The sequence below is a fragment of the Malania oleifera genome, chromosome 4, assembly GCF_029873635.1.
Source record: "Malania oleifera isolate guangnan ecotype guangnan chromosome 4, ASM2987363v1, whole genome shotgun sequence".
NCBI lineage: Eukaryota > Viridiplantae > Streptophyta > Magnoliopsida > Santalales > Ximeniaceae > Malania > Malania oleifera.
In genome coordinates, this window is record NC_080420.1 from 10,206,520 (window position 1) to 10,224,916 (window position 18,397).

Here is an 18,397-nt window from a genome sequence, read left to right on the forward strand (position 1 = left end):
ATGTCATTCCTATGTCACATTTTAGTGTCATATATTACATTTGGTATTTTTATCAAAAAATTATGAAAATAAAAATTTTTAAAAAAAAGTCCTTTTAATTTAAAAAAATATTTTCTTTTATTTTTAATTTTTCAAAGAATTATAAAAATTTTATCTTACTTTTTAAGTTTTCAATATTTGTACTAAAAAGTAAAGAAAATAAAGAGTTTCCTTTTAATGTGTAAAATATTTTTTTACTTTTATATTTAGATTTTAAAATAATTATAAAAAATAACTTATTTTTTAAATTTTTTAAATATTATAAAAAATATTAGTTGGAATTATGGATCTTTGGAACTTCAATTTAAATTTTTTATCAATTTAAAAAAAAAATTATATACATAATCTATAAAAATTAAAGTCTAATATTTGAATTCATGTTCTTATGTATTTGAAAGATTTAGAAAAATAATGGAAAGATGTTTTTTAATTTTTTTATATACATTTTAAAAATTAGAAAATAAAGTGGTGTTTTGGAATTATTTAAAAAATTAAAAATAAAAAATAAAAATATTTCCTCAAACAAATAGTGTCAAAATTGTTTATTATTGTTCATTTATTTCAAAAATGCAAATGTTGTAAAAATAAAAAAAATAGTTAATTTTTTTGTAATTTTTTTAAAAAACTAAAATAAAAAAATATTTTTCATAACTAAATGGATACTAAAAATCAGAAATAAAAATTAAAAATCAAAAAATTATAACATGTTTTGTTAATATTTATAAAACTATAACAAATTAGAAACTTGATTAAACAAATATTCATTTTGTCTTTGTACCTAATTATAATTAAAATATATATAAGTAAAATAATAAAAATACAAAATAATATAAATTAAAGCTTTTTATTACAGAAAAATTATTCTAATTATTTTAATTAATTATTATATTTCATAATTCACTTTATAAGAACAATCTTATTATATATGAAAATTAAAAAATAGTAAAAATATTTTGTGAATAGCTTTTTATTTTTTATTTTTTTGAAAATTCATGGATATTTTTATTTTAAAAATATTTTAAATTTAGATGATTATTTTATTTAAATTTTAACTGAAAAAGCATGTATAAAATAAAAAACTAACAACATAAACAAATGTGTTTTCATAATTTATTTCTTCACTTTACAGAAATAAAAAATAAAAATGTGATACCAAACAAGTCCTTAATTTTCCCCTGATTACATTTCATTGCATTCTTATGTTTTAAACATATAATAGTGACATGTTTTATCCTAATAGCTTAGTGAGAAAAGTCAAGATTAAACATGTTAAGTCTATTTATCCACAAATTTAGTTTGCAGACCTTAAATAAAATCAAATCTCAAAAATAGAATTTCATTCCTACATTTGGTTTACATAATTAAAAGTGGAATCATATTCTAACCAAAACATGATTCCTACAAATGGGGGAATCACAATTCCATTAAGAACAATATTAATAATAAAAAAGACCAAAATAATTATTATTATTTTAAGGATAATAATTATTTCAAAAATAATTAAAAAAATAACATCAACTAATAATGACTTCAATAAAAATAATATTTATTATTGTAAAATAATAATAACAACAAGAGCAATAATAATATACAAAGGTAAAAAAATAATTATTATTTTAAGGATATAGTTATTATAACAATAGTAAAAATAATAACAATTCTAAACAATAATAATTACACTAATAATAATGACTATTATGAAATGAAAAATAATAATCAAACAACAACGATAAACAATAATACTAATTATTATTATTATTATTATTATAAAAACGATAACAACTAATAATAATTAAAATAACAATAATAACAACTAAAAATAATATTTATTACTATTAAAACAATAATAATAATAATAATAACATTTGAAGTTGGTCTTGGAGATTGAGGAGATTAACAGGAACAGTCCAAAATATTATCAGTGCTATAAATTTCTACCCTTCTATATAAATGATGATTTTTAAATTAGAATTTTTAACCAAGAATGGGGAATCCATTGTTGAGCATATTAGAGAAAAGAAGTCCAAGGTTGATTGGGCTTAGGTCATTTGGTTTAAGAAGGTAATTCCCAGGCATGGGTTTATCTATTGGGTTGCTTCCCTAAATAAATTGGCAACTTTGTATAAGCGAGAAAAATAAATGACAACAGCTACAGATTGCGTAATTCCTATCTAGAATCAAGCAATTATCAATATGTTGAGTACTCTTGCTAAAAAAACTATATTCTATGAAGCATATTCTGATCTTAATATTGGAGGTGTAACTCTAATGAAGATGCAATTAAGATCACTGCCATTTACTCCATTTGGAGATCTCAAAATCCTGATTTTCTCTACATTAGTGTTTTGTAATGTTGAAAACTTAGTCGCAATGATGAAGTTGTTATCATGTGACCTGCAGGTCATGAGTTCGAGACTTTAGAAATAGTTTCTTACAAAATGTATAAACCCATTATGATTCCCTCTTTTCTTAAACCTAACAAATATTAGAACTTTGTGCATCGGATTGCCCTTTTTGTGAGTTTAGCTTCTGTTAGCTGCTCCATTTTTTTTTATATTTTCCTCATTGATAATCTACTATGGTATCATAATTTTATAAAACGTGGCAAAAATGTTGAAACACGGGTAACTTTGAAAAGTATCAGGAAGTGAGAAAAGATGCAAAAAAAAGTCGTTAGTGAAGTTAAATACAAATCATTTAATAGTTTGTCTGATAGATTAGATACAAAATAAGGGAAAATAGATATATTTAAACTTGTTAAAGCTAGAGAAAGGAAGAGTAAAGACTTAAGAAATGTAAAATATATAAAAAGTGATAATGATATTGTCTTGGTTAATGACAAAGACAATATTAAAGAAAGATTGCGAAGTTACTTTAGTAAATTATTTAATGAAAATCTGTCAGCCCGGGTGTTTGTCTAGAAGGGGGTGAATAGATGTTCTTCACAGATAATCATTTTTTCTACAAACACAAAAATTCCTTGGCAAGAAGCAAGAGTGATATACCACAACATATTTGAAAGCAAATAAACACAAGCAAGTAAAGTAAGAAAGACAAGGGAAAGAGAAGCTTAACACGGCGATGTTAACGTGGTTCGGCACCAAGCCCACGTCCACGCCTTGAGTCCAACTCAAAGATTTCCAAATCTACTAAACAATCCCCTTCAAGGCTGAGAAGCCTTTACAACATGGGTAAAAAACCCAGCTACTCATCAAGAACTTCAACCTTATGTGTTCACCAAGAATTACCTCAACGAAAGCTCACCAAAAGCCTTCAAGATTCACAAACAACAATAAATGGAAAGATTACAATATGATACTCCTTCTTGAGCTGATGATACAATATAGACCTCACACTACTTTCTGTTGCTACTGATGTGTAACTAAGAACAAATAGCAAGAGAGCCTTGAGCAAGTAAATGAACAAGTATGAATGCTTTAACTAATTTTTACAAACAATCAATGTTCAATTGATTTTTTAAATGAATGCTAAAGGGGTATATTTATGGCCAAAGAGACGAACTAGCCGTTGGACATTTATTGAGGCAAGACAAATCAAAGACTAGCCGTTTTAGCGCATTTATTACAGTCTTCCTTCATACAAAACCGTCGATGATTTTCTGGGCTTTTCCCAAATCATCAACGGTTTTCTGTAGGACAGCCATATTTTGGCTTAAATCGTCGACGGTTTTTCTGGGCTCTTCCCAAACCGTCGACGGTTTTCTGTACGCCAGGCCCTTTTCAGAAAACCATCTAAGCACTTGATTTGAACGATTTCCTTTGGGTGCTTAACCACTTTTTAAACAAAATAGGGACCAAGTTTGTGGGTTATTAACATACTAATCTTGTTTAAAACTTGTCCTTATAAAAGTTTGTTAATGATATCCTAAAACTATCATGCAGATGCAATTGCTCAACTCTTGCTAAGTATTCTTACCAACATCATGCCACAAGAGTTACAGGAATATCCTACCTCACACACAACCCACTATACATGTAAAACCTCATATGGTCTTCGGTTGTTGTGCCCTGACTATTCCTGTATACTTTTGCTTATTGCAATTATGGAGAGAAACTTTGGAATTTAGAGGTTTTAGGATAAGTAGAAATAAGACAGAACATATGAAATGTAATTTTAGTAATGATAGGAGGAATATTTGAGACAAAATTAAACTAAATGATGAAGAAATAAATAACACTTATAGATTCGATACCTTGGATCTATTATGCAAGTTGAATGAGAAATTGAAGATGATATAATACATAGAGTTAAAGCAGGTTTGGTAAAATAAAGAAATGCTTCAAATGTGCTTAGTGATCGTAAAACACCCTTAAAATTAAAAAAGAAGTTTTATAAGACAACTATAAGATCAGTTATGCTATATGAATCACAATGTTGGGTAACGAAGAAACAGAACATCCAAAAAGTCAAAGTTGTCGAAATGAGAATGTTTAGATGGATAAGTAATATAACATTGAAAGATAAATTAAGAAATGAACATATTCATCATAAGTTAGGTGTAACTCCTATAGAAAATAAAATAAGAAATAGACAATTCATATGGTATGAACACTTGCAACATAGGTCACATAGTGCCAGTGAGGAAGGGTGAATTAGTTACTATGAAGGATAATAGAAGGGGTAAAAGTAGACCTAAACTAACTTGCGAGAAAATAATGAATAAAGATTTAATATCCTTAAACCTGTCAAAAGAAATGGTGCATGGTTACATAAATTGACGAAAAATGATTCAAATAACTAATTCCACCTAATAAGATTTAAGGCTTGGTTTTTTTGTTGTTATTGTATTTTCTTACCCAAAAAAAAAAAAATTGGAGTCATTTCAAAGTAATTCCACAAAAATTTAGAAGCTTGGATAGCTTCACTTATTCCAACAGCAAAACATTTTTCTGGAAAGGGGCGACTGCAACAAATTACTTTAGTTTGTATTTGTTATCATTTTAATTATACAAAAATGTCGACAGCAAAAAGCCTCACAAACACTAGTGTGTTTGAAAGCTTAAAATTCAAATGTCAAATTTAGAAATGTATCTTTAAATAAAATATAACATAAAATTATATTAAACTCCATCTAAATACATATAAATTCAAATTCAAATTCAAATCTAGAACTCAAAATTTGTATCCATAAATGAAAGCTAGTTTTTAAATTTGTTTGGATTTAATCATAATGCAAAACAATATTAAGTTGTCTCCAAATTCAAACGTACAGAAGAATGTTTCCAACCATCGAGTATACATAGAAATTATTTTATTTGTAAAAGGCTAAATTAATGAATTGAAAGGCCTATGAGATGGTCAGCTTGATCATATGCTCACTTTCAGAACTATAATATGAATGTAAAAATATAAACATCAAAATATTTCATCTTTCTCAGTAGTCAAAACATTCACTATAAATAACCCAATCTTCAAAACCTCCCACTGGAGCTCCTCAAGAAACCTGGCATTGCTAATATGCGTGTTCGTCAAACTTTTGGCCAAAAGAACCTTGTAGGGTGAGCAATGAGAAGGATCTGCTATCTTCTGCGTTTCGATTCCTTCCGCATCTCTGCCAAGTATATCTCCAAATTCGATTTTTCCCATAAACGTCTCTTGATAAGATCTTCTTTTGCTGATTCATCTAACAAACAGCACCAACAATAAGTTCAGGAAAACCCTATACTTTTAGGAACCCTACACCACAATAATATGCATGTGGGCTCTTGGAATCGAAAGGGGTTCCTCTGCCTGACAAACATAGCCTTTGATTACAGTAATCATGGCCAACAGCTTAAAGCCAATGGTACTAGAAACAAACTTTAAAGAATTACACCAGAATTTAGCCATTAGCCAAGAGATGCTCATGGACATTATCAGCTGCTCTGAGTCAGATGTCCGGTGTATAAGAGCTATACATCGGTAAACCAACTAATAATATAAATGTCAAGTCACCTCAATTACCAATGAAGAGAACAGCTTCATATTGTACTAATTTTTATTTTTATTTTTCACAGTAACAGTCCTTTAAAAGATTATAACTGCAGGAAATTGGTTATAGTTACCAATGATTCTCCATCTATCAAGGGGCACTCCAAGGGATCTTTGTGTCAGGTAAGAGGCATCTTCCCAAGTATATGCAGCGTGTTTAAGTTGGTATCTCCAGAACCAACACCCACACCATAATAAGAGCTGGAGAAATTGAGAACTGATCAGCACTCCTTAAAGAGCAGAAGCTAAGATCAGCTGCTAAGTCAAGAGGATTTTGCAGGCAACAGCAAAACAGAAACGGTACAATAAACCACAAACCATCATCTTCCTTTTCAAAAAAGTAAGTAATTCCAGTTTCAGACTTCAGAGATCCTAGAAAAAGAAATTCTAACCTTGCCAGTAGTGTAAGGTAGCAATATGAAACGAACACCAAGAAGCTCCCAGATTGAGGGTTTTTCAGCTCCCTTTATCTGCAGTTCAAGTTCTTTACTGAGTTCTTGCTCCATTTTCCTGCCACAAACAGATGGACCTAATCATAATATCCTGATTTTGGAACCATAGAATGAACTGCCTGAAAGTAGGGAACAGTATAAGACGTGATACAGAAAAGTTTGTTAGGACAGCATATCCACATTTATCGGCTATCCACAGTTGGTTGATATAGATAAATCATATATGCATATGGTTACAGTTAGCTGGTCCAAAGTCATTGGAGTTTGTACTTGTCCATCTGCTTGTGACTCTTCTTTTTTGTTGTTCCTCCACAACGTTCAAGTTCCAATGCCCGAAGTTTATTTTTGTAAGCTGGCGTCTTCCTGACCATGTCAATGGCCTGCAATACGAAAAGAAGTCAGCAGGTGAAAACATACAACTCTGGGAGTTTTGTACAGCTTCTTTTCTCATTTCTTTAATTTTGAGCTTATCTTTGTCTCTGCAATAGGGTAGATGAGTGTTTTAGGATATGACAATAGGAGGTTGTTTGCATTGATCTTTCATATGAGAAAAAGCAGTTAAAGACAAGATAAAAATGCAATATAAAACTCACAGATCTTAGCAGTATCTAAACTTGAAACACCCACATGAAAAATGAAAATCAACAGTTATAACACATTCCAATATTCTAAAGATGCAATTGAGACTTGCCTTAAGATGAGGTGTGCCTTAAACACCTCAATCCGTAGCCTACGCACCAAACTCCCGAAAGCCATAATACAGAAAGGCCTTATGCATTTGGATTAAGGTGAACCTTTGGCACTTTTCAAGTTGAGACTTGTGAATTATGGGTATGTAAATTTTCATTCAGAATTTTAGTTAACAAAATAAGGGTCAGCAAAACTTAATCAGATATACAAATTAAAGGATTAAAAATGCTCTAATATGAGTGAATCTTCAATCTATTAATCTGAGACCTTTCCAAAGCAATTACGAGTCACAACTTGGATGATGGATCTTAAAACACAATTGGGATTTTGTCATGTTATGATAATCTTTTTAGCATAATTTACTTGAATAAATTTAAGATTGTATGCTTAGAATGGCCTACAAGTACTTTACAAAATATATTTGAATTTTTTTTTTCAAATTTTCTTTATAATTCTTCTATTTCCTTTATTTTTCAGTATGTATGAAATTTTTTTTGTACAAAAAATAAATTTCCAAAAGGCTTATGCCTTTGCCTTCTAAAACATAGACATATTAAATAATGAGCAGCAACTGATAAATGGGAAATGCACCAGAGACCAATATATCCATAACCAAAGGTGCCAGACAGCTCAAACTGCAAAGGCTATTCAAGGTTAAACCATAGATGGAATCCACTTCCCAAAAAGATTAAAAACTATAGAAATAGTTATATACATACCCCCAGGCCAGCATGTTGCCATAGGTAAGAAAACCTTTAAAAACCAAATAAGCAGAGACAGGTTTACAATACATGCATGTAAACATATATCCAGACAGCTGGAGTCCTAGACTTTCAATTAATAAGGGTGAACTATCAAACCAAAAAATAGCTGAATGATTCATTTCAAAGCCAACACATGCTTTTTCACTTAAACTTGCCATTTTAATCAGTTACATTTCTTTCAACCATTTCATAAATTTATGCATAGAAAGCTCAATGGCTACATTTAAATTTTTTTGTGCTAAGCAAGGTAAATGCACAGAGGGTACTTATCTATCTGCCAATTTTGATCTAAAATCTCTGAGCGGCATTACAATAACTTCTCAACCACCACCATTAATTACTTCCTTTGAACAAGCCACAGGAGGGATAACCCTAAGCAGAACTTCTATGTCAATCCCAACCCACGTCCCCCCCCCCCCCCCCCCCTCCACCAGGAAAAAGAAAAGAAAGAAAAAAGCATACACACAAAGTAGAAGAAGCTTACTTTAAATTATCATTTTAAGAATGATAATTTTTTTTGCGAAAAAAGATTTGCTGTAAAATCTAGAGGTCATATAAATACTCATCCTACATCAAGCTTCCTCATTAAAAAGGCATATCTTTTCAGATGCTTGATAATAATAGCAGTTCTATAGATACATATAATGGAAATTAGGGCACTAAATAAAAAAAAACAAGTCATAGTTCTGCAAGTTCTCTAAGACAAACAAGTACACAAACTTTTATCCTTAGCAATCAAACTTTATTGCACAATAGTTAAATGATAACATTTAAAAAAAAAAAAAACATATTAGAGATGTACTGGTACCTGTGTATACCTTGTCCAGTTATTTAGATATTGAAATGCTGAGAGAACCAAAAGAAGACCCACTAGAACAGCACGGGGATCCTAGAAAGCAAAATATTAGGTGTTACAAGCACATAATCAGAACAAAGAGGATTTATCACTCGATCAAATCAATAAATCCAGCAGAAAGAATACTCAAATATCATGACAAAATCAAACTACTCACCGTTTTGTGACCATAATAAGCACGATAGTACTGAGCTGTATTATAAAACACCTAAAACAGAAACAAAAACCATGTATTTGGCATTGTTAGTAATGATCTAAAATTCAATGAATCTAAATGCACATCTCATACATAATTATTTTCTTTATTTTGGTCTATTTAGAGGCTCATTGGGCCTGAGCCTCACAATGAGGAGAGCCCGTCCCCCATTTCACCCCCCAGCCCAAGCAATGTGGAGCCAGAATCTGTGAGTCAAGGGCAAGATTAAAATCAATAAAAATTTCATGAAGCCCATAGTTTCAAGCTTTTTTTGCATTCTATTTATAAATTGGTTTGTTAATTTAAATAGGATAGGATGGGACTTGGGGTTGTAATGGGCTAGTGGGCTACTCCACTTCAGCAGTCTAAACTTAACAAACCTCTCAATGGTAAGGAAAAAGGGATTCGGAACAGTGTAATATTAATGAAGAAGCGTTGAAATGTCACTAACACACTGGGTGTTTTGGGAGGTTGGGGAGATGGCCACACCCCCAGGCCCCCATTAGATCCACTGCTGCTCCTAATCCGTCTTATGTTGAAACCATTGGGGTGTTGGGGTCTCCCCAAGGGACTATGGGAACTATGTTCTAAAGAAGTTATAATGTTTTATTGAGTGCACATGCAAACACGCACACGCACACATACACGTACACATGCGCACACACAGACTATAGAAGCAAATAGAAAACAAATCACTGAGATTACACTATAATTTGTGCCTCATAAGCCTTCTCAACCAAGTAGAATATCTCCAAACCAAAATAGCTGTGTGATAAGATCAAATCACATCGGCAGGTTAGGTCAGTAGAAATAACATAACATTGGGGATGGTTCACTGAAAAGGTGAGCTTATCCCTTGGTTTTGGGCTCTGGAAAGGGATCATGCAAAGAAAAGGGGAGTTCTCCAAATTTATCAGCTTTGTGGTGGTGAATGTGAACATGATCAGACTCTGGCTTGATGTTCTTTGTGGGGATGGGGATGCATCTTTGAAAGATACCTATCCAGCTTATGTCAGGCTTTCTAGGAAAAGGATGTAGTAGCAAACAATGTATGAACTGGGAACTCGTGTGGCATGGATTTTTGAAATCTGTCTTTCAGAAGGGAAATTCAGGGTGGGAAATGGACAATGTGTCTCTGTTGGGGGCTCTTTACAGAACAAAAATAAAATAAAATGTGGGGAATCTTATCTATTCGATTGGTCGTAAAAACTCCCTGTACAGGGTCTAAACATTTTACAAGCAAATCAGTGGAGGGACCACATCTATGTTTAATTAGATTGGAAGGCCATGTGGAGAGAAAAAGTTCACAAAAAGTTACTTTTTCTGCCTGGAAAGCAAACAGGGAGTTCATTTTTAGAGGAGGTAACCTTCAAATGAGAGGAGTTATTTTTGAAAAGCAGTTCTATATGTGCAAACAGGCAGGGGAAAGCCTGAGCCATTGCTGCTCCACTGTGCACTACTGCTCAGTTCCCACAGAGCTTTGGAGTTTAATTTGACAATTCAATGTTGCATGGGTTATGCCAATGAGTATTTTCATTCCTACAGGGGATTTCTGAGAGGATTTATTCTGGTTAAACTGGTGCTACATGTGCAAACAGGCGGAAGGAATACCAAGCCACTGACTGCTCCATGACTAAGTTGCCAGGGAACTATGAAGTTTAATTTGGTAACTCAATGTTGCATGTGTTGTGTGAAGCAGTAGCAGTACGTGTTTCATTCTTGGAAAAGAAAGCATTGCAACCATAATTCAAGTGAGATTCGGTCTGGTGCAACTCCATGCATTATCTGGGGCATTTGAAGGGAGAGGAACATGACAGCTTTTTGAGGGGAGAGATTTATGCACAGAAACTAAATAACTGATATATTTTTTTTTAATATAGAAAAAGAATATATATTCATTGAAGAGGAAAGGAATGTACAATGGGAGAAAAGGATCCTCCTATAAAAGAAACCAAAATAGGCTAGAAAACAATCAAAATAAAACTGCCGACTGATCTCTCTGGAGATCCGAGAAAGGCAAAGTACCAGAATACCTCTTTCCAGAAAAGACACAAAAATTCCTTCCCATCTAAATTCTCCATAAACCGCAAAGATGCCGTAAGTCCACAAGATTAAACCATCAGCACTCTTCCCAAAACCTGTGAAAGAGATGATAATTTCTCCACAAATCTGGGCAAACCAATTTCTCTCCAAAAACAGCAAATAGCTTATTCCAGATCCCCCAAGAGAAAGGGCGATGTAGAGATGTGAAGCAGATTCTGAGCTATCAAAACAAACATCAGAAATAATGCCTTCAAAGGCCTCCTACTCTGCAGCAGATTGTTGGTGTTAAGTGTTAACTTAAGTCTTATGAGGGGACTTAAGCTTTCCATATGAAATGATGAAAGGGAAAGGTTTTAAAAGATTTGGTCAAATGCTCAAAGAAATATGTTGAAGAATGGAAACCTGAGGAATCCAAACCCCAACTCCTACCATCCCTCTCACACAAGAAAGTGAGAAATGGAAGCCCTCCAAGAGAACCGACAAGAAGTTAGTCCCTCCAACTCCATATCATTTAGAGACCTACGAAAATGAAAATCCTTAAAAGAAGTAGGCCCATCTGAACTAGGAAGTAATGACATTATTATGCGCCAAAGAAAGATAATATAAACGTGGGAATAGAAAGCATTTAATTTCCCACCTACATATTCCAAAAAGAGTATCTGCGACCCATTGCCCACAACATATTTTACATAAGGAATAATCGAAGGATAAATCTGAACAATATTTTTCCAAGAGCTCTCCACAGAACATCTTAAACCCCAATTAGTATCCCAACCATTTCTATTAGCATGTAAGCCAAATTTACTCTTTACAACTTCATGCCAAAGAGAATTCTCCACTAACCCTGCTTTTGGGAGCTCAGATTTCAAGCCTTGGATTTGGATTTGTGTGTATTTGAACAAAATGCAATGCAAAATTGTATTGAGTTTCATTCAAATCCACACAAATCCAAATTCGAGGCCTGAAATCCATGCTCCCAAACAATAACTTAAGGAAAATGCCACAGGCATTTACCCAATAAGGCAGTGTTTTTAGATACCAAATTTCCAAGACCCAAACCACCCTCCACCTTAGATATACATACATCCCCCCAACTAACCAAATGATCTCTCTTCTCTCCCACCCCTGACGAAAGGAATTCTCACGTTACTTTCTCAATTTTCCTAGCTACCCCAACCAGAAACTAAAGGACTGATGTATGCTTTGTATTTTTTGCAGCAGACCTCCCTTAATGGTTAGAAATTTTCATCTGCTGTCCAAGACAACAAGTGAGTTTGCAAACTCCCACCATTTCCCACAACACCCAGGCCTCCTTTAAGATTTTAAGGGAAAACATTAGCATAGTAGTGTTCTTACTGTCAGGAATGTTAACAATTAACATGATTATATGACAAAACCATGGATAGCGAAATAAAGGCAATCAATATTCCATAGAATTCTAGGCACAAAAAGAAAAGAAAAAGAAAAAAGAGAGAACCAAAAAAATTCATCATTGGTAATCCATCAGTTATAGTACAGCAATTGCACTCCGAATCACATACTTGTCCCAACTGAATTTTCCATTACATGATATTGACCAATTTCAAGCACAGTAAGATTACTGTGCATTTTGAGGCTGAATTTTCTGATTCATGGAGTCTCAAATGTTCAACAAGTAATAAACATTGTGAATATCATGTCCCTAGGCCAGAATTCATAACTACCTTGGCCAGTCAATTTTTGTCCAAAACAGACAAGGTGAGTAGGTGTCTGCAGTCTGCACATTATTTAATTTTGTAATGGAAGTAGAAAAATGAAATTGTTTGAGCTCAATCAAGGGTAAAATTGAGAAATAATCATTACATAGTTATCCATTGTTTATGAGAGTCCTTGGATGAAATGATTTGTGGCACTCATAGTTCAAGCTAACATATTGCAATTTTTTTGCAACAACATGACCCTGGCGCTTTCCAGATTGAAGCTGAAGTTCTTTAAGTGAATGAAATCTAAACTCTTTTTTGCAAGAAACTAAACCAAGATAACCCCTGCTGCCCCTTCCGTTATTAATTCTGAATGCTTATAACTTGAGCTACCCAGACCAATGAGAGGATAATATGGTCAGTGAGCCAAAATGAAGTTTAAAATTTTAAATCAATATTCGAATTTGGAACCAACAAATTCTCTATGCAATAGTTGACGGCACATGTAGGCACATAACATTACTTCCACTGTTGATTACCATGAAGACATTCCACAAGCTGGACTGAAAAGTCTCAAAAGCACCTAATGCAACTGTAAAGATGCGATGAATGGGCCTTGACAAAAATTATAACAACAGTTTATAAGAGTAATCACAAAAAATAATTTAATTCAACCTAATTGTAAAGATGTGACACTCAAACCGGGAGACAGTTCAGGTTCAAGTCCAGGAAACCACCTCTCCAATTCGAAGCTTTAAGCACTGAATGTTGTGTGTCTTATCTTAGAAGTTAACTTAGAAGCGTTAAAGAAATTGAAGTATATGATTATATGGAGAACATATAAAATTGACAGACGCCAGGAAATACAAATATGTTTCACAGAAGCATAAATAATAAGAACTCATAAAGCACTATTTATTCATTTCAGTAATTAAACTTTGAACTTACCTCCTCTGGATGTGCAATTGCATAATCATACTGCTCACGTGTGGCTTCATCTTTCAATATCTGCAATGAATGAGTCAATATTATTTGTAGCACTTGCACATTTATATGTGTGTGTGTGTGTGTATAGAGACACACAATTATATTATAAAGGTTGAGGAGAGAAAAGTTAACATAGATCAGTGGTGTGTGTATGCATACATAGAGACACAATTATAATATATTAGTTGAGGAGAGAAAAGTTAACATAGATTAATGATTCAATGTAAAAGAACAATGGAACCTAATGGAAAAAAATATAACAAAATGAAAAGAAAAAATGATAAAAGATGGTGACCGACAAACAATAGGAGAGAACAGAAAAAAACGCTCTTTGGAGTAGGATATCTAATTCTATTAAAGAGATGGCAAAAGAGATTTCAGCTTTTTAGGTGAATAGACAATTGAATAGTAAAGAAACTTGGTAGTGGAATCAAGATATCAAAATAGTTGTTACAACTAAAATAATGTGGTTTAAGACACAGAAAAAATCTAAAAACATGTAAAAATGAAAATTATAAGACAAAATAAAAAGGTTTTTGGTGGATCTAAACATAGAGCATATGGAAATTTACATACAAGACTAGATACAAAGGAAGGGGAAGAAGACATATTTAAACTTGCTACAGCTAGAGAAAAGAAAAAGCAAAGGCTTAGGTTATGTTTTGTTCATGGAACACCTATTCCTAGAAATAGAATGGAATACAATTAGGTTTCAATGAAAATTGTATGGGGATGCAACATTTAAAAGAATTTATTCATACAACATGATAAGATTAACTTTATGCCATCTGAATCAATTGTCAATAAGGGGGCAATGGAAGAGGTGTGCTTTACATGATGGCAAGTTTGGCATGGGAAAGATGAGGGAGGATGCAGCACATTGGATACTCATGCAAGAGCACCCCTTTTCAATTTTGGAATAAGTAGGCTTTAACATGATGCAAAAATGTAGAATGCCCAAATGGAAAGAGTTTTCACATCAAACTTGTAGAAATGATTGTTTTAAAGTGTATGACATTGAGAAAGAAGAAATTAAAGTCATTGTTGAAGAATGTCAACAAAGTTAGTTTGACAAGTGATTTGTGCTACTCTAAACCTCAAAAGATTAAGTACATGGTTCTTATAGGACATTTTGTTGATTCAAATTGGAGGTTGCAAAAGCATGTTTCTCAACTTTGTTTACTTATCTCCTCCTCCTCCTCGTGGAATTGAAATAGTTGATGCTAATTACAAGTGTTCGACAAAATAAGAAATTGAGAATATAGTAAATTTCAAATATTAATTTATAAAAAGTTAGTTCTCTACTTATTTTTAGAATAATATACAAGTATTATCATATAAGTCTAAAAATATATATTTTTCTCTTTTTTGTTTTTGTAGATCTGCACTGTTTCAGTGGATAATGATAGTGCCAATAATTCCCGTATTCAAATCTTGAAGGGCACATTTTCAAGAACTAAAAGATTAGTTTGTGGGGGTCAGATGCTTCATGTTCAATTTGCTTATATGTTCAATATTATAGTTCAATATGATCTTCAAGAGATTAAAAATATCATTGAGGATATTCAAGAAAGTAAGTTCAATCAATGGAAGAAAGATAAGGATAAAGATGTTCTTAAGACTGTGCACTAGCTATAATTGCAACATCATAAGTTTATTCTTGATTATAAAACAAGTTGGAACTCAATTTATGGGATGGTTGCTGCAATCAAGATCAAAGATGTGTTTCCTATATCCCAAGATGGAGAGTCTAACTATATTTGTTGTCCAGAGAGAGAACATTGGGAAAAGGTCAAGAAAGTTTGTCAAATCCTAGAAGAGTTTAGTGTTGCCACCATCATTTTAGGTATTGATTATAGAACTGCAAACTTGTTTCTTAATGAAGTATATAGGGTGAGAGTGTTGTTGGACATAAAGTCAAAGTTTGATGATTGGTTCATTTGAGCAATGGTTACAAAAATGAAAGAAAAGTTTGATAAGTAATGGTGTGAATGTAATTTGTTGATAGCTATAGCTACTGTTTTTTTATATGGTATTTATTGACTTAAGAAAGCGTATGATAGGGTACCTAGAGAAGTTCTTTGGTGAGTTTTAGAAAGAAAAAAAAAATGTGTATATAGTAGGTATACAGATGTCATTAAGGATACATATGCTAGATTAATGACTAGTGTTAGGACTATAGGTGGAGAGACTAGAGAATTTACAATCTTAATAGGTGTACATCAAGGTTTTATTTTGAGTCCTTATCCTTTTGCTTTAATGATGGATGAACTGACAAGGTGCATCCAAAATGAGGTTTCATGGTGTATGTTGTTTGCAAATGGTATTGTCTTGATTGATGAAACTAGGGGTGGAGTAGAGTCTAAGCTAGAATTACAAAGAGAAGCTTTAGAATCTAAAAGCTTTATGATAAGTAGAAATAAGATAGAATATATGAAATATAATTTTAGTAATAGTAGGATGAATATTGCAGACAAAATTAAACTTGATGATGAAGAAATCAATAACACTAGTAGATTTCGATACCTTAGATCTATTATGCAAGCTAAAAGAGAAATTGGAGAGGATGTAATGCATAAAGTTAAAGCAAGTTGTGTAAAATGAAGAAGTGCTTCAAGCCTACTTTGTGATTGTTGAATACCCTTAAAATTAAATGGGAATTTTTATAGGACGACTGTAAGACCAGCTACGCTATATGAATCAAAATGTTGGATGACTAAGAAATAGCATATCCAAAAAGTAAGTTGCTTAGATGAGGATGCTTAAATGGATGAGTTGTACAACGTAAAAGTATAAATTAAGAAATGAATATATTCGCAATAAGTTAAGCATAGCTAAGATAAATGAGGGACTACTCAGATAGTTTGGGCACTCGCAACATAGGTCATATAGCGCGTCAGTGAGGAAAAGTGATTTAGTTATTGTGACGGGAAGCAGAAGAGATAGGAGTAAACCTAAAATAATTTGGAATGAGATAGTGAATAAGGATTTAATAGTCCTAAATTTCTCAAAAAAAATTGTCCATGATTACATAAATTGGCAAAAAAAATTATTCATACCTAGTGAGACTCAAGGCTTGGTTTGTTGTTGTAGTTATGCTCTTGGTAGTTGAGAACAACAAAATGGAAAAATAACACATATTCAGATATTAGATATCAAGTAGTTAAAATAATTCAACATTTAGATTCGATAACTAGTTCAAATTAAATTTAGAAATGCTCCACAAAGTCATATATGACTTAAATGTTCAAAACTTAACACTTAATTTTGCCAATTATTATGTTTGGCCAATGCATTTATGACATGACCTAAATAAGAGTCACTCACTAGTATTTGAGCAATTCTTCCTACCGCTTTTATTGAACATCCCTCTTGTATCATTAAATAGTCACTTATTAATGCAACACCAACATTATTTGATTCCACACCCCCTTAATGCTTAATTTTAACAAACACCACCTTAATTATGATAGTGTATTATCTGTATTATCAACTTGTTTAAAAAGCATATAAAATGTATTGTAGGCATTATTTAAATGACTTTCAGTTTCTACTGATAATTTAACAACTAAATAGTTCAAATCTATTACTTGTAATCACATGCAACACATGTAACAAATTTACTACACATAATATCCTTGAAAAATCTTCAATTAAATAGAATGGTAAATATATCACCAGACAGTCAACTTGCAAGTTCATCTGAAATCTTAAGACATATTTGAATGGCAACTGATTTGGAAAACTAGTATAACAACAGGAAGTTAAATACCGGAAAAATTCAAGTTACAGAAGATGCAAAAATAACCTCAATTTGGAAGCCGAGCAGAAAGAGAAGAACCGCATACCTCATAAGCATTTGCAATTTTGACAAACAGCTTTCTCGATTCGGGATCAGGGTTTTTATCTGGGTGACTAAATTTTCCACAATAAGATCAAAAGTGGGTATTTTGAATCTAATACGAAATTGAAAAACCACAAAATGAAACAAACTACAACTCACTATTTCAAGGAGAGCTTGTAGTAAGATTTCTTGATTTCCGAAGCATTGGCGCTTTGAGAAACCCTAAAGTAAAAAATGAGATCGATAAGACAATTGAGCAAAAGGAATGGCCAAGAAGAAGCAGAGAGAAAGAGGAGCTAACCCCAGTAGATCGTAGCAATCGTCTTCGTCGCAGTATATGGCCATTGATGCAGGGATGAAAAAGCAGAGCATCAGAGCAGATATGATTGCGCGCCACTGCATCACCTGCGGTGCCATGGTTGAAGTTGAGCCTTCTCAGCCCAGATGAACATACGATTACTACTCCCAAGTTCCAATTGACCCCGTTTCGAAGCAGAGGGAAGCTCGGTGGTACCCCTCTTCTGCTAATGCTAGAGATAAGAGATTGTTGATAGAAAGACTTTGTAAGTCTTTATTATGAAAATATTTAAATTATTTATATTTAAGTAATATTTGTTTAATCTTTTTTAAAAATAAAATAAGTTTTCTTTTTTGAAAAAATTACTTATCTGAAAAGTACCTATAATAAAAAATAATTTCATATTACTTTCAGATAAATATCTTTTTTCAGAAAAACATTTTAATGTAAGTAAGTCCAAACTATTACTAAATTTTAATAGACTAGTTGGTTTCTTCTTGTAGGGGACACTTATGGAGTTTTTTCCTATTTTATTATTAAATTAAAATAAAATACTAA

The 18,397-nt window shown here is 32.3% G+C and overlaps 1 protein-coding gene across 1 annotated transcript; it reads right to left on the reverse strand.

Moving 5' to 3' along the window:
- Positions 1–5,178: 5,178 nt before the first annotated feature.
- On the reverse strand, positions 5,179–18,117 carry LOC131153998 (chaperone protein dnaJ 50). Its single transcript, XM_058106450.1, has 10 exons — positions 17,843–18,117; positions 17,701–17,763; positions 17,546–17,612; positions 13,659–13,718; positions 8,950–9,000; positions 8,745–8,825; positions 6,753–6,862; positions 6,423–6,540; positions 6,105–6,231; positions 5,179–5,683 (listed from the first exon to the last, which is right to left on the reverse strand). Exons 1-10 carry the CDS (start codon positions 17,956–17,958, stop codon positions 5,580–5,582), a joined length of 897 nt encoding a protein of 298 aa, XP_057962433.1. The 5' UTR covers positions 17,959–18,117; the 3' UTR covers positions 5,179–5,579.
- Between the last annotated feature and the right edge of the window lie 280 nt (positions 18,118–18,397).